General features: G+C 41.3%; 2 protein-coding genes across 4 annotated transcripts in view; one reads left to right on the forward strand and one right to left on the reverse strand.

Annotated features, from left to right (window-relative positions):
- Akr1d1 (aldo-keto reductase family 1 member D1) overlaps positions 1-25,282 on the forward strand; it is a 287,500-nt gene that overhangs the window by 58,146 nt on the left and 204,072 nt on the right. The gene's annotated exons all lie outside the window — the stretch shown is intronic.
- Creb3l2 (cAMP responsive element binding protein 3 like 2) overlaps positions 7,430-25,282 on the reverse strand; it is a 129,085-nt gene continuing 111,232 nt past the window's right edge. For 2 of the 3 annotated variants that reach the window (XM_021638208.2, XM_021638207.2), the window contains exon 12: positions 19,307-24,577. Coding sequence is in view for 2 of the 3 variants with exons in the window: in XM_021638207.2 (XP_021493882.1) it covers positions 24,502-24,577 (76 nt within the window). In the remaining variant the exon portion in view is untranslated. Of the gene's footprint in view, positions 8,475-19,306; positions 24,578-25,282 lie in introns of those variants that run through there. The other variant, XM_060380186.1, reaches the window with a different exon arrangement.

Raw genomic sequence — 25,282 nt, forward strand, 5'->3', positions numbered from 1 at the left:
TGTTTGGAAAAACACACACACACATGTATTGAAACAAAAAAATAATATGTACAAGTATGTTTTTGTCTGAGTTCCTCAGGAACTGGTTTCTGAGGAGAAAAGCTTGCACACCAGGCCTTTATTGGTATCTTAGTTGAGGTTTCTAATACTGTGATATAACACAGTGACCAAAGTAACCCGGGAAAGAAAGGGTTTGTTTATACTGTCAATTCTCAGGTCACTCTCTACCACTGAGGAAAGTCAGGACAGGAACTCAGACAGGAACTGATGCAGGCACCGTGGAGGAGTGCTGCTTACCGGCTTGCTCTTCGGCCTGCTTTCTTATAGCACCAAGGACCACCAGCCCGGGGATTGTACCACCTACAGCAGGCGTGGCTCTCCTGCGTCTACAGGCATAATCAGAGTCTAGTGGAGCAATTTCCAAACTGAGGTTCCCTCTTCCAAAATGACTCTAATTTGTGTCAAGTTGATATAAAAGTAACCATCAGAATTAACTCCTTGTCAACTTGACATACACAAACATGTCATTACTAAAACAACTTTTCCTTTCTTGTTCATCCCCAAAATCGCATATTGATATCAATATCACAATATAAAACAGTGCGGAATTACAATCCAAAAACTGAGAAATTAAGAGACAAGGAAAGTGTATTTATCTGTGTGGCATTACTGTAACTAAATACCCAAAGCATGAAAATGTGGTACAGAAAACGACTTATTTACCTCACAGTTCTTGAAGTTTCAAAGGCATGATGCTGCCAGCATTTACTGGGTTCGGGCAAGGATCTCGCAGATGATGTTAACACAACAGTGAGAGCCCAGGCAGGAGGGAACAATGATGGCAGCCAGGAAGACAGAAAGACACAAGCTGCACCCTAATGAACCGTGATGGGGCTCTGCTCTACGCTATCCCATATTGCCTAAAACAGCATATTCAGGCTGTGCCTTGCCCTGGGAGACCCCATTTTTGCAAATAGCTTTTGAGTCCATTTTGAGGGAGAGGGGTGACTACAGCCCTGGGGTATCCACAAACCACACACTGCGGTAATCTGTCTGGCACCACCCAGGCTGCACCAACAAAAAAAGGGAGCCACCCTTTTTTATTAGTTTATTGGTGTGAAATGAGTCTGTAGGGGCACATGAACATATTAAAATCAATCAGAAAAACCAGAACCAAGAATGTACCACACCCACCGGACGAAGAAAAGAGTGATTTCCTCACCTGGATCCATAGAGTGGTGGACACCTCGAACTGTGTCAGCATGGCCCCACTGACCTGGTATCCAGTGTACATCAAGGACACACAGACAGAGAACACCTGGTTGCACCCCACTACTGGGGACTGCCTGCCCATCTTCCTGTTGGTCCTACTCTTTTGCTCACAGCCAGGCTCTACCCTGTAACTTCAGTCTGAGCACTGATGCAGGAGCTCAGCAGTGTTATCTCCAGCACTGGTCTTGGGTTGTTATCCCATCTCTTTCTGTTATATCTCCTAAAACCCTATTCAAGAAAATGAGGACAGTCTCACTTTTTAATTAAGCCACCCTAATTTTCAGGGGTTATGTACATACTGACCTTTTCTTTTTATTACCAATTTTCTTGGGTCTCTTCTATATGAACACTATGCTAAAAATTCAAAAATGGCATCTTTGTATTTGCCATGTAATTATAATAAATCAAAACTATCTCCTCTCTATTTCACTTAAAATCAACCGTCACTCACATCCCTTACTTCCCATCATTTTAGACAACAGAGGTGTACAAGAGGGAAAACATACCTCATACTTCTTTGAAGTGAAGTGTAAGGATGTGAATGATGAGTTTAAAGCCAGAATACTCAGCTGGGATAGGTTTTGATCCAAATAAAGTGACAGCACAGCCTTCCAGTCCTTCTCCCGTGCTCCCTCATCAAGCTTAGAGAGCTTGTGGCTGCTATCTTGTCGTCATGAGGACAGACACTATTTACTAAGAAGGGAAAACGCAGAGGGATGCTTTTGGTCTTCAATGACTTTCTTGTGTATTCCCTAGTGCAGAACACCTACTCCACAAGACTTTTATTATATGAGAAAATCAACTCTGATATGTTTAAGTACCTGCTGGTTGCATTTTAACTTTTATTTACTAATTGATAAAAACATCCACTTTTCAAGTGATAAATAAATTTACAGAAGGATTGAAGATAAAAATTTAAATATTCAGTGGGGTGGTGGTAGTGCACACCTTTAATCCCAGCACTTGGGAGGTAGAGGCAGGCAGATCTCTGAGTCCAAGGCCATCCTGATCTATAGAGTGACTTCCAGCATGGCCAAGGCTACACAGAGAAGCCCTGCTTCAAAAAAACAAAAAAAAAAAAAGAAAAAAATTAAATACTCACAATAAAACATATAACATGGGGGTTTTAAATTATATTCTAATAAGATTGTTCTTTGTGGATATGTTCCAAAGTTAAGTATAAATATCTCAGTATTATTAATTGAACCAAATCATCCTGTTTCTACAGATACATCCTAAGAAGAAAAGGCCAAGTACAGAAGATTCTACATAAAGGAAGAGATCTGCCACAGACTTCTTTTAAATGATAGATAAACAAATCAGTCTAAGGGGTGGGCAACAAAAATAAGTACAGTTGTGTCAGCGCAGAGCCAAGACAAGTTGCTGGCAGTATACTGTGTGAAAATATGGGCACATAAAATTGAGTGAATCCACTGAAACTATGTAAAATATGGGTAAAGACAGAAAAGGAAGACATAAACATGAAGAGTTAATTTTAGATAATGGCTTGTTTTCTAAAATTGTTTATAACATAAATGATAAGACATTTTAAATGCTAAATACTATTTTAGCAAATATGTTCTTTCAGGATGTCCTTTTATGCCTCTAAACAGGAACAGAAGTATCTCATGCTATGGTTTGAAAACTGGGCATATAAGCAGAGTTATGTGCTTAACTCAAACACACAACGAAAGCTTTTGTTTCTGTATAAGGGTAAATTTTCAATGTTGGAAAGGCTCAAAATGAGAAAAATGTTTCCTCTCAAGAATGAATCTAAATCATAGAGCCCAAATCATTAGCTACATTCGGGTTTGTTTCTGATTCCCTTGCATGTTGTGGACAGTGACCTTATTTTAATAATTACAGTTGTATTTTAGCACAAATGGCAATAATAAGATGTTAGAGATGAGAGAGCTTGGAGATCATCAGCTACTACTGTTCATTTCCAAATAAAGAATTGAGGACAGCTTGCCCAAGATCACCCAGGCAGCTGATGGGGACTGCAGAATGGAGTTCAGCATTCCTGTCATGCTATTTACTTTCCAGAACAGGGAGTCTCCAAATGAGCATTGACGGAGCACCTGCCTGGGACCATTGCATATGGGACAGTGTTATATGCTCGATGTAAACATGAATGATGTACGTATTCTCCCTACGTAGATCAGCTCTTGTAGGCTGAATATTAGCATGAGAATCATAAGACATGTTGGCATCATTGCTTGTGTTCTAAGTTTCAAGGGCCTCAAAACACCATCTTAGAAGACCTAACAAGGAACCCTGAATAACCAAAAATATCTTGAAAGAGAATAAAGTTGAATCATCATATATCCTCTCTCTCTCTCTCTCTCTCTCTCTCTCTCTGTTTTTTTGAGACAGGGTTTCTCTGTGTAGCTTGGCTATCCCAGACTCATTTTGTAGACCAGGCTGGCCTCGAACTCACAGAGATCCTCCTGCCTCTGCCTCCCTGAGTGCTGGGATTACAGGTATGTGCCACCACCCCAGGTTCATATTTCTTAATTTCAGAACTTCCTGTAAAAGTCTGTTCAAAGTCAAAATAGTGTGGTCCCTGTTGAACTGCTGGATACTGATGGAGTCAGGGTGGAGGAATAGTCACTGTCCTCAAAGGTGTGCCCACCGACGAGCCAGGCACCTATAGACAGTTCCAAACCCAGGGCCACACAGATGGCTCTGCTTAAAGTCAGTGGCTCACTTCAGAGAACTTCTTCCCTACTAGCTAGCTTTTGCAGTGTTGGAAAAGGGGGGGAGAAAATTCACATTGCATGAATTGCGCATGCTGCAGTAGCAACCAGCCAGGTAAGATATGCCCAATGATGCAATGGATGCACAATTCCTACGGAGGTAACGGGTATCTTTCTGATTGGCTTTGGGGCTTGCTCCATAGGAGGAAATTTATACCTGGTACAGTAAACCTGATCTAAATCCCTTTGCTTGAGTCCATAGGCCATAGTGGGTGGTAATTATTGATGTTTTGCTAGATGGACATCTTGTTAAACAACCTTCTAATATAAAAGGACACGAATGTGCAAAAAGGACTTGCAGGAGGGGAGATGACATGGGAGGGAGATAAGAATGGGTAGGATTACAAACGTGTCTGGAGTTGTCAAAGAACAAATTTAATGAATAGTAAACTTGAATGAGGCAGAGAGAATAAAAAAGATCCCCTGCAAGCCCACCCACATCCTACTAAAGCCTCATATTCCTGTCACAATGCTGTTCCCAAGGAAGACTGGACTTGACTTCCATTGGAAAACATCAGTGTGGGATTAACACAAAGACAGACAGACACACAAATCAGTCAAGTGTTTCTGAGAATTACATCATGGGAGAGGGTCAAAGGACGTTTGGCAGGAAAAGACAATGTGACAGCACAGTGCACAGCCTGGGCAGTTAGCTCAGTACCACTCTAATGTGTGTGTGTGTGTGTGTGTGTGTGTGTGTGTGTGTGTGTGTGATAAAACAAAACAAATCAACCAAACAAAAAACCCAGATTTATTATATGATTCAGCAACTGTACTTCTACATACATATCAGAAGCCCAAAAGTAGGATTTCAAAGAGATATGCATACACCCATGCTCACAGAAGCAGTCAATATTTACAAATAAGACTCAATAGGCAGGAGTAACCCAAATCCCTATCAATGAATAAATGGATCAGCAAAGAGTGCATATTCATCCAAAGGAGTATTACTCAGTCTTCAACAGGAAGGCATTCCTGACATGTGCTATAGAGTAGATAATGCCTTGCAGATGTTATATTGGTGAGGTTAGCCTATCTCAAAAGACAGGATTTCATTTAAATGATATAGTCAAATTCATGTCTTGGGAAGCCTCTGAAGCAAAGGTTTAAAAAGAACTGAGAACCAGGAAATTATGTACATAATTCAAACTGAGAGCATGCATTATTGACACTGATCTCTGACTCTAAGGCTTAGCTCATGAGCAGGGAAAATATGTCCTCCAAAGAAGGTGAGTCCAAGTGACTAGGAGCCTGGCAAGGGCCATCACAAGCCAAGGAAAGACATAATTTCCTGATGGAGCTGTCTGAGCAATGGTGCCAATCTGTACAAGATTCCACTGGAGCCTGCTCTTCCTTCTTTATCAATCAAAAACAACACAGAATTACAAGGCAGATTTTTTTTTTTCTTTTTGCCAATGAGTTTTCCACTTTCTGCTTCTCTGAGATGATGCCATTCCCTGAAGACAAATGTTCATGTTCTCAGGACCAGAGTTTGCTTGTAGCAAAAACAGGGGCCTGATTCTGTTATTCCCATTCACAATCCCTCTGGTGAGCCCAGTGCAATCAACAGAGCTCATCCAGGCCAGCCAACCATTAGGCAGCCACAGAAAAGAACATTTTCCTTTTTGTTTCAAGCAAGTGGGGTCATTAATTGGACTGTGATCATTTAGCTCTCTTAGTCCAACATTGAATCTACTGTTAAAGGGCCTGTAACATTTGTTTGAACTTCTTTTCAAACAAATTTGAACTTTTGGTTCACAGTTGACTCTTCACTTACTTGATCTTCATACTCTGACCTCTCTCAAAGGAGCACAAGAATTCTTTGGAAGTCTCATAAGATTCATCTGAATTCTTTCTATTATCGCTTTCATTTACACTTTTTTTTTTTTTTGCAAACAAGCCATTTGTTACATAACAATCAATCTAAATAGTTCTCAAATTCAATATAAAAGTATGAAACACAGGCAGTTCATTGGAAACCACATAGTCAGTATTGAGTGAGGATGGATGACAATGCTTCCAGATTGAACCCCTCCAAAAAGACACACAGCTCTGCTTGCTTCCAGAGACGGTCTAGAGACAGGTGCTGTGAAACACCTCTGTTGTCTAGTCCTGTCTCTAGGCTGCAATTACAGTGATCTATCTGCCCCTGGCCTGCAGGGATGCCCCTTGCCTATGCTTAACAAACCCCATCATCTTCATAAGAGTTCTGTCTCCCTTCTTCACTCATTAGTTCACAATCATGAAATTTTGTTACTTTCAGTGAGAGCGGAGGAAGATTAAAGATGGCTGAAAATGACTACGATTGATTATATGCATGTATGAAATTGTAAAAGAATAAGCTTTATAATTTAAAAAAAGTTAATCTAATAAGTATGAATAAGGTGAACACCTGACCTTGGAGACAAATGGCTACTTTGCCATTTACTTTGTTTCTCTAAAAGAAAAGAATCTATTACCACTTAACTGTGCCCTGCCCTTTCACTAACTCCCTCCCCACCCCCAGTCCTCTCCTACAAATTGAGGCCTCCACCCTTCCATCCAGGAAGAGGCAGCACCTTGCAGAGTGCTTTCAGAGGGTGTGGCTGCATAGCTCCTTAAAGACAGCACCATCTTCCCTTTCTCTCAGGGGAGGATAGGGAGCATTCTGACTTTTTTTTAATCTCAAAAAAGCAGTATCATGCATGAAAGTACTACTTTGAACATTGAACTATTTCCAAAAGATCTCTTCACCAAAGCTAATGGATGACAGGAGTCTGGTTGTCAAGAGCTCAGGGGTGTGATTTCCACTCCTTCACTTAATGAACATTAAAGATCAATGAGTAAAAGGATACCATGAGAACAAACATTCCAGGGTGCACTCTGAGGTGGAAGGACATCTCAGGAAAAAGAAAAAAAAGGCAGGTACAGAAAGTTGCAATCCATGTAAAGCCCATTTCCTGAGCACTGGGGCTGTTCCATGGACCTGGATATTGCTTTGCATCTGTGAGTGCTAACTGCGAAGTCTTCCCATACTTGGGGAGATGGGAGTTTCGGCCCTTTTTTCTTGCCCTCACGTGGAATGCAGTGGCTCTGCTTGGCTGGTTAAATTGTCTATAGTTTTAAAGAGTATTTAAAGAGGTTTAAGAGTTCAGAAACAGGTAATGAAGATTACTGTGGGGGAAAGATTAATGGGGAAAATGAAAGGAATTAGAGATGTCTGTTGAATTTATAAGGGAAAACTAATGGATGACTTAACTACTATCTTATGAGAGGGTCAGGTTTGTGAGAGCTTGTGCACACACACATACACACACAAACACATACACACAATACATACACAGGCACACACAATACACACATAGACATACACAATAAACACACACACACAATTTCTGCATGTTCTAATAAATTTTTAATTTAAAAATTCTTTTGGTTCCAGAAACTCTAATTTGTTCTTTAAGCACATATCCTTAAGAGCCCTCATTATGTTTTTATTAAGATTGTCTTCAGTTCCTACATTACCCCTGCTTCCAAAGAAAGCAAATTTGATTATTCAGCCTGAGCTCCCCTCTCAAACATCCTTGTCTCCCTGAATGTCTGATGGTATTTCTGTGCCTGTTCCCTGCCTGTCAGCTGTAGCATCCTCAGCACTGGGGCATTTAGACTGTTGGCTTTCCTCAGAAGTGGATAGCCAAGAGGGGGTCATCTCTTCCTTTTACTGACATGCAGCAAAGAAAGAAGTCTGGCCAAGAGAACAGAATTCTCAGCTTTCATCCTTCTGGTGCCAAGAGTTCTGATGGAATGGGCAAGCAGCTTCTCTCCCAGACAGCAGAACTTCTTCAGTATCTGCTCCATAAACCTCTGCTGGTTTGGCCTTTACCTGAAAAGGTTCTAGTGTCCATCCTACGCCACTGAACAAGGGCCTGGACTCCTTAGCAGATTTCTGCTTTAGAGATTATCCTGGCTACAGAGTGGCTTTCCACTCCAATGGACAGCTGTTACAGAATGAAAAGGTGTCTTCTGGGCATAGAATATGCATTCTCTCTTTAGATCTGAACATCTGAGATCACCCACATAATATCATCACAAGACTGAGCTCCCCAACTTTACTTTGTGGTGGGAGAAGTGAAGAGTCATGAGGATGACCAGCCACAAGGCAGCTCATGGAGATGTCTATCCTTGGGGGATACATGAGTGTTTAACAATTTCTGTGGGAGGGATAGACTCTTCCATTTTGTTTCCACCCAACAGTTTCCCCACGTTCCTATAAATGACATCATTTAAACTCATTGGCAGAATTGTTTGATTTTTTTTTCCTGTATTGTCAGGGAGATTATATATTTATTCACAACTCTTCATTAAAGTCACACAACCATAGTTTGCTTAATGGTTCTCCATCAATTTCCAGGTTTGTTCTCCAGGGACCGCCCATCAATTGCCAAAAAACTGTTGCTTTAATGGCTGAGGTGTCCATGCAAAAAAGAAAGAAAAAAAAAATAGAATTATTTGGGAATTGAAATCTGTGCCCAACTTAAATCCTCCAAGTCCTTAAGTGACAATTCCTTAACCCGAAGCTTAAGAAAATATAAGAAATTCTTGGAAACTCTTCTTTATATGATGGTTTTTTCTCTCATCCTTTTCTTCCCATTTGGCCCACCCATTTCCCTGTCAATTCAACTAGTCATTCTCTATGCCTGACTCACCCCTTTCACTGAAACTGTGGATGGAACCCATAGCTTTGTATATGCTAGGCAAGTGCTCTACTCCTGAACTATGGCCAACCTTCTTTTCCCATTTTTTTTGAGGGGCATTGTTTGTTTGTGTCTTTGTTTTGTTTGTTTGCTTGTCTTTGTTTTTGCAGATGTAAAGCCATTAACTAAATGGCAAATTGACTTACTCAATAGATGCCTGTCATAAGTACCTATGCATGAATTTTACCCTCACCTAGTCACCCAGACTCTCTGAGAACAGGGCCCAGCAGTTACTAGTCTAACAAAAGTTTTCCACATAATTCTAATGAGCAGCCAGGTTATGAACCACTGGTCTGGAAGCTTGCTGCTTTCTCCTGTATACAACTCATTGAGCGCTTGCCACAGGATATTGGCCTCTAACATAGCAAAGTGGGCCCCTAAAGGCCCTTATTATACAATATTACATATATTAGTATCCTCTGAGACCATATTAACCCTGTAAGGTAGATATTATTTTTATTCCCTTTTTACATATAAGGGAACTAAAATAGAGGCATTAAGAGACTTGCCTGGGAAGTAAAGACGATATTGCAGAGTTTGAGCCCCGGCTATCTGGGTCTAGGGTTGGTGCCCTGAATACTCTAGACTAGAATGTATCTGTCTTTGGGGTCTAAACGTTGATTTTTGAAGGCAAATCTGTTTCTCTTTGTGTGGGACATGTATATACAAGATTAGAGCTGGAAAGAGTGTCACAAGTCAACTGTGCTGACGGCTGCGTTTATAGAGGTGTTTCCAACTCCATAATCTTTTTGTGATGATATCTAATCTGCTGTGCCACTAGTTATGTTCTTTAGAAGCAGATGCTGGGCAAAGGAATAAAAATGAAATAGAGACCTAACAACACCTTGAGAGACCCAACAAGGCACTTTGAAGTGAATGTTTCCTATACTATTTGTCACGCACTGAGATGAAGTACCTGTCACAGATCAATCACCAGACAGAGGCTATGACTGCTCCAGTTATTGTGGAAAAATAGCTGGTGACTTTTGAGGTAGAGCCAGAAACTATAAGCAGCGGAGGCTGTCTGTTTCAACCAACTTTCAGCTGGATGGGTAGGGAGTGACAGGCAACAGAGAAACAAATGTAAGGGTTAAGTGATGCTAAAAGTCTAATGAGGTCTAGAATAAAAAACTTGGCACTCCACATGAGTTAACAGAAAGAGCGGGAAATAGAAACCAATTAAAAAGATAATGTCAGAGAATTTCTAAAATTGATTAAATGGACAGTCACCAGCTAAAGGAAACACAATGAATATCAAATCAGGTTAATAAACACATAATTGAGTTTGTTTTTAACAGAAAAGATTAGAAAGTTGTCAAAAGAAAAAGTCAGATTACTATCAGATAATTAAGTATCAGAAAAATGGATTCTTCAACAGGTAAAATAGATCCCTGATGACAGAAGAATCAAGAATCAAGAGAAAAAAAATAACTGGATAACTGTTAATCTAGTTATATACCCAGCAAAACTATTTTTTTAAGCCTTAGGAAGAGGGCCACCAACATAGCGCAATAAGTAAAAGTGCTTTCTGTCAAAACTGACAACCTGATTTCAGTCCTTGGGGTCCACATGATGGAAGGAGAGATCCAAGTTCCACAAGTTGTTCTCTGACCTACACACATGCTTTCACACTATGGTATATTTGTGTTCCTTTCACTAAATACATACATATTCAGGAATATTTAAATTTCTGTTGAAGAATTAGGAAGAGAAGATGGTAAGAGACTAATTAAAGCTTAAAGTAGAACACTAAACCTTTTTCCTGTACAACTTCAGAAGGTATGTCAAAATCCTTGAGCAGGTCATGAACTTCAATACCTTCTTTGTCTAGAAGTTCAATCTCTCCTCTCTTTCTCTCTCTCCCCCTTTCTTTCAGTGGGAGTTGGTTAATAAAGACATTTTAACATAGGCTTAAGCACTAGAATTCGGAGAAAGAGAGACACTCAGAAGTATTTAAGGCATTCCTAAAAGCATGATTGTGGGCTTCTCTAGAACAAAGTTGCAGAAAAAAGACATAACCAGGTATGATAACAGGCTCCTCAAGGCAGAGTCTTCAAGGTCAACAACTGCCATGCCTTGAAAGCTTTTGAAATGTGGAAGATAGCCAGGTAGTGAAGAAGGGCCTTAACATTGTCCTTACCCTATGTAAGACAACCATAAAGACTTCCTTGGTTTTCAGTCATATAACAATATGAGTTTTTCTCCTTTTGTTCTTCCTCCCCCTTCTCTTCCTTTCCTTCCTCCTCCTCTTCTTTCTCCTCCTGTTTCAAAAATCAGCATCTTACAAATTTACACACTTAATCACTCTTCTCTTCACTTGGTATAAATGTTACATTAGCACTTTTCTCAGAGTAGACTCAAAGATAGAATGCTTCTTCCCTTCTTTTGTTAAGGAGTGCTCTGTGTTCCTGACTCACCAATAAAAGTGAATCATTGTACATCCTTAATACTTTTTCAGACATGTGAATAAACAGCAAAATTCATTCAGTTGTTTAAGGAAGACTGAAAAGAGGCCAAAATGAACAAATGGGAAATAAAAGTAGAATGAAGCAGACATCAGTAAATAAATTTTAAAATATTATATTTGATATACTTAGAATGCATTGTTTCTAAAAAGCAGGACACAATTCTAAGCCCAAGAAAAAAAATTATAAAATTGAAACAGAGCTTTGAGTTTTAAAATTATAATGGCATGCCAGGTTATAGTGGAAGAACTAAAAGTCAAGGTAGTGCTTTAAAAATTTAAAGGACAAAAAGAAGATATCATGAGAAAATATTTAAAAATTAAGGCCTCAGGCCTTTAACTATGAAACAAAAAAGGTATTGAGTAGATAAACACTCAATAATATTCTTATAACTAAAAGACAGAAGCCATCATAAGAGCATGTTTAATATGCTAACCTAACAGAGGCCTTCTATAAAAAAGATCATCATTTTGCCTTTTTTGTGACAACAGACATAAGAAAAGGTCATGAGGAAAAATAAAATAGCATTGAAAGTTAGAAGCTGATAAGGTAATTCCTACAAAATTCCCACTAAATTCTTTGCAGCAGCCAAATCCTCACTTACAGAGGAGGATATGATGACCCTCCAAAAACTAAAGTGCTTAGCCACCAGCCAACCTTTTCTTAGGCAACTACTGAAGAATGTGCTCCAGCTAAGACACATGATCCAGAACACATGAGCTCCAAGAAAGCAAAATGAGAAAAAGAGAGAGGGCTGGAAAAATAGCTCAGTGGTTAAGAACTCCTCTTGTTCTTCCAGAGGACCTGAGTTTGGTTTACAGTACCCTTAGAGCAGTTCACAGCCACTTATATTAGAGGTTTTGATGCATACACAAACAAGGAGGAAAATACTCTAATATAAATAAAATAAAACAAATACCTAAAAAATAGATATTTTTAATGGAGAAAAAATTTTAATACCATAATCAAGAATACAGAAAAAAAAAACAGATATAGGATAACTGTAAAATAAGATTAAAATGCAAATAGATTGAAGCAGGTGATTAGAAGTTGCTTAGAGGAATGTCACAAAGGAAATGGGAGAATGTTGATGGATTATCCACCTCATTTGTGCATTAAGACTATAATATTGATAGGCACTAATATTGGTGAAACAACCTGTATGTATTCAATATATTATATTAACATTCTAAAGATTGCATGATGAACATTTTAACTATTACATATTTATATGAGACACATACATACGTACACTACAAAAATGAGGCAACATTTCCATTGCTCTGGGTTTCCCACAGAACTAGATGATAAAAACATTGCTGAAGACAGTTCCTATTATAGTTGCAGAAAACAGAGAAGCCAAACTGGAACTGCCTGGATGCTTCTTCCTCTCTGCTGGCTGGCTTTCGTAGTCTCAGAAGGTGTTATGCGGGCTGCTGGGAGAGAAACCACATCAAAAGTCTCTCCAGCTCTGCCTCACCTCACATGCTACACAACTAAATTGCCAAGTATGATGCACCCACCAATACGGTAATGGCATGACTGTTATAGGACTAACCAACCACTTTCTGTTTGGATTTGAGGCCTGATCCACAAGAGAAAATGCCTAGTATCATAAACCTGGAAAAAAGGCCATACATAGTTGGGGTTATCATAGAAAAAAGGGCGAAAAATACTGCTGTTGTTTTGTTAGTAAACATATTATGTTCAACTAACTGCTTTCTAGGTATTCATGTCTGTATGTTGGGGCTGCTCTCAGATTTGGTTAGAAAAGTCTTGTTTTATAATGGACAACAGTCACTACGGAGATTCATAGCTGGTCAAAGTGGCAGGGAATAGTTGTTTGTTGAGTACTCAGCCCTAAGTGGGACATCTGTATCATTCTCTCCAGACCTCAAGGAATATTGGAGGAGAGGGGCCATAAAAAATGTAAAAGCTTGAGGATAGGGTACTTTGAAAAACTGTCTATGGACATAGCATGGGTATAGCCCTCAAGAAGTCACAGAAGCTGTGATTATCTGCACAAGACCTGTATAAGACGCAGCCTGTCACTTTCTGCCAATATGGGGTTGGGGCTCATGAGGCCCTAATTCTTCCTAGGAGCTGTTAGAAATTAATGGTTTCTAGAGGAGGAGGAGATATGTTTTTAGTGATGCTCATGCAAGAAGTCCTAATTAAACTCAGTGAATCAGCAAAAATCAAACAAAAATGACATCAAAGCAGAAAGGAGTCTTGATGAAAAGAAGAGAGCCAATGTGAATGAGAGGAGAATAAGAGATGGTCATGGAATGAACATTGAAATGCATTATATACATATATGGAATTATCAATGAAATAAACCAATTAATAAGAATGCCAAGAAAGAAAGAGAGAAAGAAAGAAAGAAAGAAAGAAAGAAAGAAAGAAAGAAAGAAAGAAAGAAAGAAAGAAAGACAATTAGTAATTGCAGAAAATTAGGAAAATTTATATACAGAAAAAATATGATCTTAAAATGCTGCATGGCTTGGCAGAAAACATTTCCATCATTACATTAATGCAAACACAGTAGTGAGAAAAACAAGAGGAAGATATGGACATGTTTCTCTGTATTGGAAATGGTCAAATTCTATATATTGTACTATGAAAGTACAAGATTTCAAAATTGGCATTTCAAGTAAGAACTGTAGATGCATGATTCAGACATACAGATACAAGAGGAAATTGAAATTGGTTACTTCCAAGAACTGAGACTTGTTGGGAAAAGGAACAACAGGCTGCTATTTTTCAACAAACGCTTATTAGGACCCAATTATTTTAAAGCTGTGTGTGATATCATCACAGTAATGTTTTGAATTTAATTACTTTGGAGGTTTTCTTCCATTGCTTCCAGCACACTCTTCCTAGCTCCTTTTCTCTGCCTTGTTGGCTACCCATGCTCTCTCTAGCTGGTTTTCTCTGTACACGCTCTCTAGTTTGACTTGGGTTCCCCATTTAGGAGCTGGAATGCAAATAACATCTCCACTGTATTTTCTCAGCTTAGCTATATCTATTTGTACTTTAAGCCATCTTAAACCAGGCTTAGAAACTGTAGTTCAGCTCTCAGAAGCGTTTAAATGACTGAACCAAGAAAAAGGAAAAGAGCTGTTGTGGGATGGAGCACATCATCTCTGTCTCTGAGATCTCTAACTCTGAAGATAGTTTTACGTTTATACTTTGTTTCTTGGAGACATTTTTTAAAATCTTTCAGGCATGTGGAAGTCCTCTTAAACCCATCAGGAACTGATCTTGACATCTGTTTTCCAGCAGTAACCAAAGAGGGCATTAGTTACTGGTAGCATAGATGCCCAAATACTTTTCAGTTAGGAAACATTAAACATTTTGAAACAGACTTCTCAGAGAACAGCACAGCAGCTTCTCTGGCAGCTCTCATGGTATTCCTCAATGGGTATTTTTATCCTTCCATCTGAAAACAACAGCCTAAAGGGAGGAGGAAAACACATGGCCTCCTCATGGGGCCAAAACTCTGCTTGAATATTGCCAAGTGATCTAGCAACAGCTGTGCCCGTTAGGAGACAACATCAACTCATGCCATCTGTCTGGTCCCACCAAAGGTGAGAGAGCCAGTGCAAACATCTTCCCACGTGACAACGTGGACAATTCTATAGGAGGCAACTCAGGTTATCCACCTTCCTTTTTTTTTCTCTGTTCATAAATGTGGTTACCTTTGGAAGGGTCCCAAATCCTGGGTTAAAACTCACTTGGGAAAATATTTAAGCAAAAGCACATGGCAGAGTCATCTTCCTAGCAGGTTTGCTTCCTGAAGACACACAATTCCAATTGGAGGTCCATGGACAGCTAGTGTCTCCCCTGCTAAGGTAGGGATTGACTGATGGAAATTGTTTCAAGGAGATCTCACAATTGTTGGCTCATGACTAGGCTGTTTGCACATGTGCTATGCAATCTATGGCCCCTATTCCTAAGCAGAGATCACATAGAAAACATCCCAGTATTTAATAGGCTCTGAATGACCTGCAGATGCCAAAAGACCTGTTGGTAAAGCACTTGCTCCTATGCAACTCAAATCATTCAGATTTTATTTTACTCTTGTGACAGGGTCAGGATCCTCTGTATCCCAGTCTGGCCTAGATTCACTATGGAGCCAAGGTTGATCTGAACTGATTCTCCTGCTTCTACTCCCCACCTTCACCCCAAGCACTGGGATTACAGGTAAGCACCACCAGGCCCGGTTTTTCAGATTTTTAAAATATAACTTTTAAGATCCATAAAGGTCTTATCTCTGGAAAGAAGAAAAACAAGCTCCAGACTGCAACTCCATGTAAGTGTCATAAAAAGAGAGACAAAGACCATGTAGACAACTTCCTGTTTCACAACCTAGCTGCCTTTCTGCTCAGGGCTCCTCATTTTTTGTCATCCAGGGTAAAACTAACCACCCACCCATCTCTTTGGAAGGACCAATCCAGTGTCCTTCCCTTTGTTTTCTACTGATCCCCGTGCCAAGTCAACCATCATGTAGCCCTAGAAGGCATGCATTTAGATGACAGACAAACAAGGGAGGTCACAGGCAGGCAGAAGGAAGCCTGGTATGTGCCCCACCTCCTGGAAGCTAAGGTTCCAGGCTGTGCAGCACTCTGCTCATTTAACGAGGTGTGGGGCTTCATCTATGTCAGGCCAGCACGCTACCAGCCCAGCTATGCTTCAATATTCTTTCAGTTTTATAAATAAACCTTTACAAGTGCCTAAGCCTAGAATGGTGCCGTTCAAACCCTACAGCTAGAGCCAGTGAACAGCCAGGACTCAACCTGCAGATTTATTGTGTGGCCTTATCTCTCCAACCATAAAAGGGGGTTAATTATGTATTCTGCATGAAGCTTTTGGAGGAGTCACAGATGATAAACACACACACACACACTACACACGTATACACCTTACTTACCCACCAAACACATACCATATACGTGGCACATATGCCACATGCATATACATATACACACACCAAACACACACCATACCATACACACATGCATGGCACCACATCACAAACACATATACTACACACATACCACATACACACCATACATACCACACACACATACCCACATGCCACAGATACCACATACACATACATACACCAAACACACACTACACCATACACACACATCACAACCACACATATACGCCACATACTGCACACACACCACATAAACACATATAACACATATAACACAAACAGCAAAACACACACATATCACACACACACCATACACACCACATACTACATCACACACACACACAAACTACAAACACAGGTACCATACACACCACACATACATACCACATACACATGCATACATACAACACACATTCACATACACCCTCTGGCATACAACAGGAACTCAATAGCTTCCTCCTTTTCCTTCAAGGCCAGAGAGTTAATAGAGTAATCAGTGGAAAAAGCCACAGACATAGGTATCCTGAATCCCACCTAACCCTCCCTCTCACTACATACTTGTGCTTTCCACTGTCTATCACCCCATCTTCAGAAGGGTCTGGTCTGGGTTACCCTGGAACTTGACACTGGACTACAGACTGAGACACCCTCTTTCTTCACCCAGCAATCAGCCAGGATGTTCCCTGTACATCGTACTTTTCCTCATTGCAACAAAACCACCAGTGTGAATAAGATAACAAAAATCTGAATGACAGCCACCTCAATCACAGCAGGCCATTGTGTGAACCCCATGGGTCTGGAACCAGCTGCTAATTTTCTATAGCAATGCCCAAGGAATGTGCTCTAACAAGCTATAAAAATGATTCCAGAAAATATAGTCTTTGGAATGTGCTTTAAAAGTACAGATTTTAAGGTTTTTTTTTTTTTTTTTTTTTTTTTTTTTAGTATGGGGAAGCTAACAGACCAAATGACAGCAGCCACTGAAAAGCAAAGATAGCTTGTTATCAATGGTTCCAAGATGAGGCCGCATGGGGATGCATGAGAGCCAGCTGGCAAGCAGAGGAAGGCAGGCTAAAATTTGGGGAAAGCCTTTATGGTGAGACTTACAACTGGCAACTTGGAATAATTTCAAAAAAGTCGGGGGCATAGAACTGTCTCTAGTTGCCAGTACCTGGCCCTGAGTATAGGCCAGAGGGACAGTGTCCAGAGTGTCAGAACCTTGTAAGAGTCCACCAAGGAGGGTGTTGTGATGTAGCCTATAACTGGGCTAGTTAGTATACGAACAGTTTGCACACACAATAGAAATTGTTAAGGATGACCAAAGCTGCACCTCCAGAGGCAGTAAGTAAGATCCTAGGTGTCAAGGCAGCAGATATAAGCCAACAGAGAAGCCTGTTTAAAACATAATGTTTGATTTTATTATCTTTAGAGCTATATAATATTTATTATATAAGATAGAGGATAGATAGATTGATTGATTTTCACTGTTCATTCGTCTATAGATAACACATCTGGGTTGGTGGCACTTCCGTGCTGTAGTAAATATAGTGGAAGGTAAACATGAATGTGCCAATATCTCTACGGCAAGAAAAGATAATAATAGATGATGAGAGAGGATGCCATACAGGCAAAAGGATTCATGAATTCTAAGAGGATATAAAAATAATTGTTTTTCCAGTTTCAACTCTGTCATGGCTGTTTCTGTTTTGCGTGGAAGGTAAGTGTATAAAAATAATTGAGTCAGTGTACATGTAATAGAAGCTTCAGAATTTAACCTGTGTGGTTTCATTGAGATGTATGTAGAGTGTGGGACTAGGCAAGTGTTTGAGTGGCTGTGATAATCTAGTTGTGTGGGGTTTTGTGTGAGCGAGTTAATATAGTGATTTTTATTTTTAAGAATGATTCTTGGTCCATATTAAAACATTTTCTATTGTCTAAAAAAAATGCAAAAAAACAGAATAGAGAAGAAGAAGAGGAAGAGGAAGAGGACCTGTCTCATATGTTGTCAATGCAGCTGAATGGCATGTGGAGCAGAAAGCAGGTAGTGGTAGCAGATGAGTGTGAGGGAAAGACCTCTGTGGGAACAGGAGGTCCAGTTACTCAGAGGGAAGGGGCAAGGGAGATTATTGCACATCCAAGCCAGAAGTAGGGTTAGACATGATGCTAAGACACAAACTTTCTTTTTTCTCCAAGTAAGCATAGTCCATGGCTTTAGAGTCTGTGGTAATCAACTTTCATTGTCAGTCATGGGGGGGGTATTAAGAATCTCCTTGGAAACACATCTAGGTGTGTCTGTGGGTGTTTTCAAAAAAGGTTTAATGGAATAGGGAAGACCAGTCTTAAATGTAAGCAGCATAGTTTCATGCGCATGGAGTCCTTCCTGGGACGAATAAATACTGGGGTAAATACCAGCATCTATCCTTCACTGCGACCCGACAGTGAGGTCAGATGCAATGTGACCAGTTGCCTTGCCTTGTGACTTCCCCACCACGTGGGCCTCAAACTGGGAGCTAAAATGAACCTTTCCTTCCTTCAACTGCTTTTGTGGGGTACCCCTGAGATGCAGTGAAGCCTGCGCTCTCCCTGAGTGGAGAAAAATGACCGGCTCTAGAGAGCACAAGGCAATGAAACTCTTTCTGCCTGAGTGCACTGACCTTTGCCAGCCATTTCATCAGCATTTCTGGAACACAAGCCTGTGAGGCCTCCTCCGCAACTGCTCCTAGGAGCAGGCCCATTCTTTTTTGGCTCAAATCCAAAGCATCAGTCTCAAACCTCCAGACTGGGGAAAAGCAAAATCAAACCCATAGATTCTGGGAATGTAGTTAGAGAATAGCTGTAGGAGACAACGAACATAGCAGCCAGACTGCATGAACCCCAGGAGAAAAATGATTCTCTGCCACTGGCTGAAAAAACAATTACATTTTTCAATATTCCTCCAGTAGAGACTCAGATTTAGCATCACAGAATGTAAAAATCATTGGCCTGTGCCTACTTTTGCAGTTTGGCTGGTTAATCCGGAAAAAGTGGCTATGCACACATGCACACGTGTACACACACACACACACACACACACACACACAAGAAAATGCCTTTGAAACCAGGTTACCAGGATATAAAGACCAGGCAACATTTGACTAAGAAAAATATTTATTTGCAAGAAATGGAAATACAAATGCATTACAATTTCAATTTTTTCAAACTAAGTACAAGTATACTACAAAGCTTTACTTTCTTTTATTTTATTTTTTTTTTTTTTTTTGGTATTTAATTAGCTAAGATGAAGGATAAGCCATAAAACAGTGCAACAGGTCAGCTGGATTTAAACAACGCTGATTTATCTAGAGTCTTTCAAAAGAGAGCAAAAGTCAGTTGCCAGTCTAGGCAAGGAAAGCTCACTGATGCCTGCATCAGCCTCTGGGCTCTGCTCTCCACTGCTAAGGAGGGTCAGCCACCCACAGTGCGCCCGAGTGCTGGTGCTTCCTATAGACCTTATAACGTGCTTAGGTAGAGTCCCTAAGCTATGCAGGCCATGTGTGCACAAAAGTACCATTCCCATCCTGCTGTTGAGCAAAAGACAAGCAGAGAAATGGAGCCGGAATCTGGATTCCCTTCATCCAGATGCACCCAGAAGCCTCAGGAGCTAGGATAAGAAGGGCACCAGACAGGCATGCAGAGGGCATTTCAGAAAGAGGCAGAGAGCTGAGCACTGTACAGTGGGGCCGCTGCAGTGGATAGAGCTGATTCTGCCCAGAGAGCCAAAAATCATCTGTGTGTCTTCAGAATCAACTCTAGACACTACCATACCCCCCCCAACATTTACTTCTTATGGCAATGAGTCACCCTTGCTTTCCACTTCAGTCAAGTTCAAAGGCTCAAAGCTAACCTAGCACAATACTCAACATCTTAGAAAAATAATCAGAAAATACAACCTTCCTTCTAGAAACCGAGACAAAGGCAGTCCTGAATTTTATGCTGCCACAAACAGTTAATGTTTTTCTCCCTAGTGCATTGTGCTGACCTATTGGCCCAGAGGCACAGAGTATTAATTTTCAAATGGGCTAATGTCTTTGCATCCAGAAAATGCTCTGTGGTGAGGATTTAGAATACCTTTAATCCTGGCTGGTCACATTGTTTTATGTGATTGCACCTCTATTTACAAAATGGTATTTTCCTAATGGATATAGCCCCATTTCTTTTCCTCTGTTGGGCAAATTTAACACCAGTTCACTTTTAGGGAACCATCTATGGACAAAGCACCCACCCACAACTTCAATCTAATGCTATATAGTAATACATGACACCTTTCAGGGACAGGAAATTCCTGCCATCCTGGGTTCAGATATAAGGCACATTGGAGGCATGAGTACCTAGAAGAGGAATGTGTATGTGTGTGGAGGAGGAGAAAGGAAGGGAGAAAGAGGGAGGGAGGAGGAAGGAGAGAGAGAGAGTACATTAGTCCTTGGGTCTTCTGAATGGCGACTGGCAAACTGGTTTTCCAAGTCCCTCTTATTTTCCAACATTCCCAACATGTCTCAGGAAACCTGTTTTTCCTTAGTAAAACTGCAAAGTCTAGGGAGTGAATGAATGGATGAGCTAGAATCTGTCCATATTGGTTCCTTTCAGCCCCCACTTACTGCTCTCCCCACTCTCCTGTAACTGCCTCTGGGTGGTGGGAGCAGAACTTATCAGATCCCCCTTCTGCTAACTGCTTCTGTTACAAGTGTTGCAATAAAGTGCTTCTCACTAAGACCCTACTGTTCATGGCTCCACAGGTCCTGCTGCAAGAGAAGTGCCAAGTGCTCATCCAGGTTTCTCAAACACTTGGCTCAGCAGGAGCAAATTAGCAACTAAACACCTTTTCTCCCATTTCCATGCCTCCATGTCGGCAAGGATCAGGCAGATGTCTACAACTCAGGTAGGGACAAGATGTCTCCATTTCTCCATGGGGCTCACATACATGCCTAACAAGGCAAGTATATCCACAGAAGCTGGCTCAGGGATACTTCAAATTCTGTTTTGCTGCTTTTTTCTGGGTCTGAGAAAAAAGATGGGATAAAGGGGACATAAAGCATGGGAAGAATTTTAACAAAACACCTGTGGTAAAATGATGGACACATAAGTAGTTCAATATCCATGCTGTATATGGACAAAATATTCATAGGCACTGTGGGGCATCCAAGTGGAATTGATGATTAAAAGGGAGCATCTATTGACCTAGTATGTATAGTCTGTAAATAATGTGGCCCCCAAAGCTGTTTTCCTAGTCCACAAAACCATTCCTATGAACTGAATGGTTATCTAATTTTGTCTGCACTGATGTTAGATCCCACCTCCACTTCTGCCAGGAAGGAGCAACTGAGTTCAGCTGTCAGATTTTTATAGAGCACTCTCTTTGTGTGAGCTACACTCCACAAGAGTCCTGACACTTCAAAGCCTCTTCCTCGATGCTGCTGCTGATTCTTCTCATTTACAGCATCTACTTCCCACTGTGAAGTTGGGAGCTGTGAAAAGATCCAGGAGGAGGGGGCAACTGGGTTCCTCAGGTCTCATCTAGGGACAAAGGGACTTGTTCTCTAAATCCTTGCAAGATACCTCCATCTCTAAAGTAATTTTAAAGTGAAGGGGAACCTGTCTACAAGGCAGAGAAACATAGCAAGCTTCTCTAACAGCTGGGCATTTTCACAATTTCAGTTCAAGGTGCTAAGGTCTGCCACTATTTAAAACCTTCAGGGGTAACCATAAGTTATTGACTGGTCTGCAGGACAGCTCAGTTGGTGAGAAAAACCGATATTCTAGCCGTAAACCTTGAACAGAAAGTTTGTGCACAACCATTAATTACTTGTAACCTATCCTGTCTCATCCAACTCTGCTGGGTCCACTGAGCATCCCAGAAAGATCACTGCTTAATCCCCTTCACTCCCTGAGCCAGGAGCTGAGGGCAGAGGTTTTTCTCATAGACTGGTAGTGTTGGCTGCACAGAGCTCCTTTAAAGGGCTGTTTGAGTTCTCTGGCTAATGTCCCACATCTCTCGTTACAGATTCTATTCTGGAAGGCCAATTTCCCAGAGACAAAGGGCCCTGCTGTCTGGAGACAATGACATCCAAAAGAGTAGGGAGAAAAGAAAATAAGGTCCTCAGAGAACTAAGGACATGACTAGACAGTTCCTTCTCCCTCCTCATCCATAAATGGGGCCTCCACCCCAACTCTCCAGGCACATCAAAAAACCAAGGTTCAGTTCACCAAATGGACACATCAGCCTAAAACCCCACTTCTGCCCTTCAGTGCAAAGTTTTTCTTTCTCATCACACAAACATTACTTCATCCTAGTTTTTTCCCTTCCTAGGCTCCCACAGGCATCACTTTTTAAATGTTTATTATGCATAAACATATGGCATTAAAAAAAAAAGGATGGGCCAGGCCCAGAAAGATCAAGGGAAGAGAGAAGACCAAAAGAAAGGAGGTTGTCACTAGCCAGCCTCTCTGTACAGCCCAGGTAGCTGAGCCTTGCCTGTAGGGGACAGTATCAGCCCTGTAGGCAGTAGGGTAGTCTTGAACTTGGTCATCTGCCAGCTGGGAGCTCACCATGGGAGGAAGAAAGAAAGGAAGAGAGGAGAAAGGGAAGTATCATTCCCTATGATGGCCTGAGCAAACCAAGTAGGGAGCTGCTCATGGGCCCAAACAGCAAACATTAATGACATGAAGTCCTACCTACATATAGCACAGAATGTAAAGGCCAGTATGACCATAACCCCTTTTATACAGGCTCTAATGATCACAAAGATGGTGATGGTAAAGAGAAAATGAGAGTGAGAAGCCAAAAATCTAAAGGCCCTTCAGCTGCTGCTAAAAATAAAATACAAAGTGTAAGCACATTTCTTACCTAAAATGTTGTACAATCTAGGGGGCTGAGGGAACACTTAAAAGAGTCTTCTATTTTATACAATAAAAGCATAATTTCCATTTCTTATTTGTATGAAAGAGGAAAGGACTTTTTAACTACAAATTTTACTTTTTAATCATAAAAAAAAAATAAAAGGAGTTTAGGGGTTAGTTATGTCTCTTTGGGTGAGCTGCAAAGTAGCCAAAACTGACTGCAAAAGGTACGACTGTGGATGTACAAATGTCACCAACTCCAGCCCCCCTTAGTTAAGGTAGGTAGAGGGAGGGCAGAAGGGAAGGAGGGAGGTAAGGGAAATGCAGGACAAGCTAGCAAGGTTGTCAGCAATGCCTACTGTCAGGGTCAAGGTTTCCCGTCTCTATCACAGGAATGGAGAAAGCAAGTGGCCATAGAGGCTGGAGCCTGACCAAGACGACAGTGTTCCATCATTCCCCATGTATTCATCCAACAGGGGACACATGCTTAAGGGGATTTCCCGACAGCAATTATTTTATAGATCTCCAATTTTAAAAAGAAAAGAAAAGGAGAAAACAAGGCATCAACTAGAAAGACTAGGAGTCCCAGATCCTGGGGACTCTTCTGTTCCAAAGGCCAACAGAAGACTTTGCTTGTCAGAAGGGGTCATGGAATCTTTTTACTATGGTCAGCTGGGAGCTGCAGCAAGCTAATAAATACTATTTACAAATGGGGAGGGGAAGCCAGGCACACAGAGCTACTGTCCCATGGGAATGCAGGCTGTGTGTATTTGTGTGTGTGTGTGTGTGTGTGTGTGTGTGTGTGTGTAGGGGCAGGGATGTATCCTACAAGCAACACAAGGGGAAAGATGGCCTGGAGGAGAAGAGCCTGATGCCTTCAGAAATTGCACTTGCGGCCTGAAAATATGGTGAGAGTCCCATCTGCCTGTGAGGGCATCCCATAAGGACTCTGGGGTGCAGAACGGAGAGGAGACTGGAATGATGCTCTGGTACTCTCAGCGCAGGCAGGGTCATGCTGGAGTCCTGAGCAAGAGAGGGCAGGAGTCAGTGCTTTGCCACTCCCCAACATGTTTGTGGCATATCTGTGGCCAAAGTCTGCGATGTCAACTGAACACAAGTCATGTCTTCTTCAGAGGGGTCACACCTCACCGGGAAGAATCAGGCAGTATCATAGCACTATTGGTGGAAACAAGCCTGCTCATCCCACCCCTACCACACTCCTAAAATAATTTCCTCTGGCAGTAAGAGAAAGGGATGGAGAGGCACCAGCTCCCTTTTGCATAGAGCCTCGGGGACACACAAGCAGAAACCCCCAGACTGGCCTCCCATCTGAAGCCATAATAACACTAGTCCACATCCTCAAGATCCAGCGGTGAAGGAGAAACTTATGAGCAAGGCAGTCTGGGGAGGCAAAGATGGTGTAAGGAGAAGAGGAGGGTGGAGATGGCTCCTTAGAAGGTGGCATTCACTCTCCTCTCCAGTTCTACAACTTTGAGCGTTTCATTCCCTTCAAGTTTGCTGCTGACCCTATGAAGGCATCAAACAGAGAAAAAAGTATTAGCCACCAGCTTTTGCTAAAATTCTCAGACTCCATATTGTGATTCAGTTGCAGCCTTGTGGGCTCACCCTGGCAGTGTTTTAAGCTCCAAGTCTTTGCTCCCTGGATCTCTCACTAGTCACCTGTGCACCTCCATCCATGTTCCCAGCTTTATCTGGGCCCAGAGGAGACCCATGGTAGTTTGATGCTGATTTATTTTAAATGGCTTCCAGGGGCGGTTACCTGTTTATTTAATGGTCTCAGTGCTCTAAGTTATGGGAAGGAGAAACTAGAAGGCTAAGGCTGGTACCTTCTCTAGGATTAAGAATCTAGACACGGATTTTTTTTTTAATGGATCAACTTAAAATAACATGAGATATAGACTATAAAATAAATACATGCTCAATTGTGTATCAGTTCATTAAGTCTCCCAGCATTATGACGGGAGTCATGGAGGCTTTATTGTTTAGGAGACATCGCAGTAACCAGAGGGATCAGAGAGGGGCTTCCGTTCACTGAACGAGGAGAGCAGGCTGGGCTGTGAGCCCCATCAGCCAGCAGCTCAGCTTATCAGGGCTTTTAGCCCTGGCTCCAGGTTCTCTCCATAATGGGAATCAAATTAAGGCTGTTTGTCTTGGGGTACTGACCAGGTTTGTTATAGTACACTGATGGGCATGGTCAGTACTAGTAAGCGT

This window comes from Meriones unguiculatus, chromosome 3, assembly GCF_030254825.1.
Source record: "Meriones unguiculatus strain TT.TT164.6M chromosome 3, Bangor_MerUng_6.1, whole genome shotgun sequence".
Taxonomy (NCBI): domain Eukaryota; kingdom Metazoa; phylum Chordata; class Mammalia; order Rodentia; family Muridae; genus Meriones; species Meriones unguiculatus.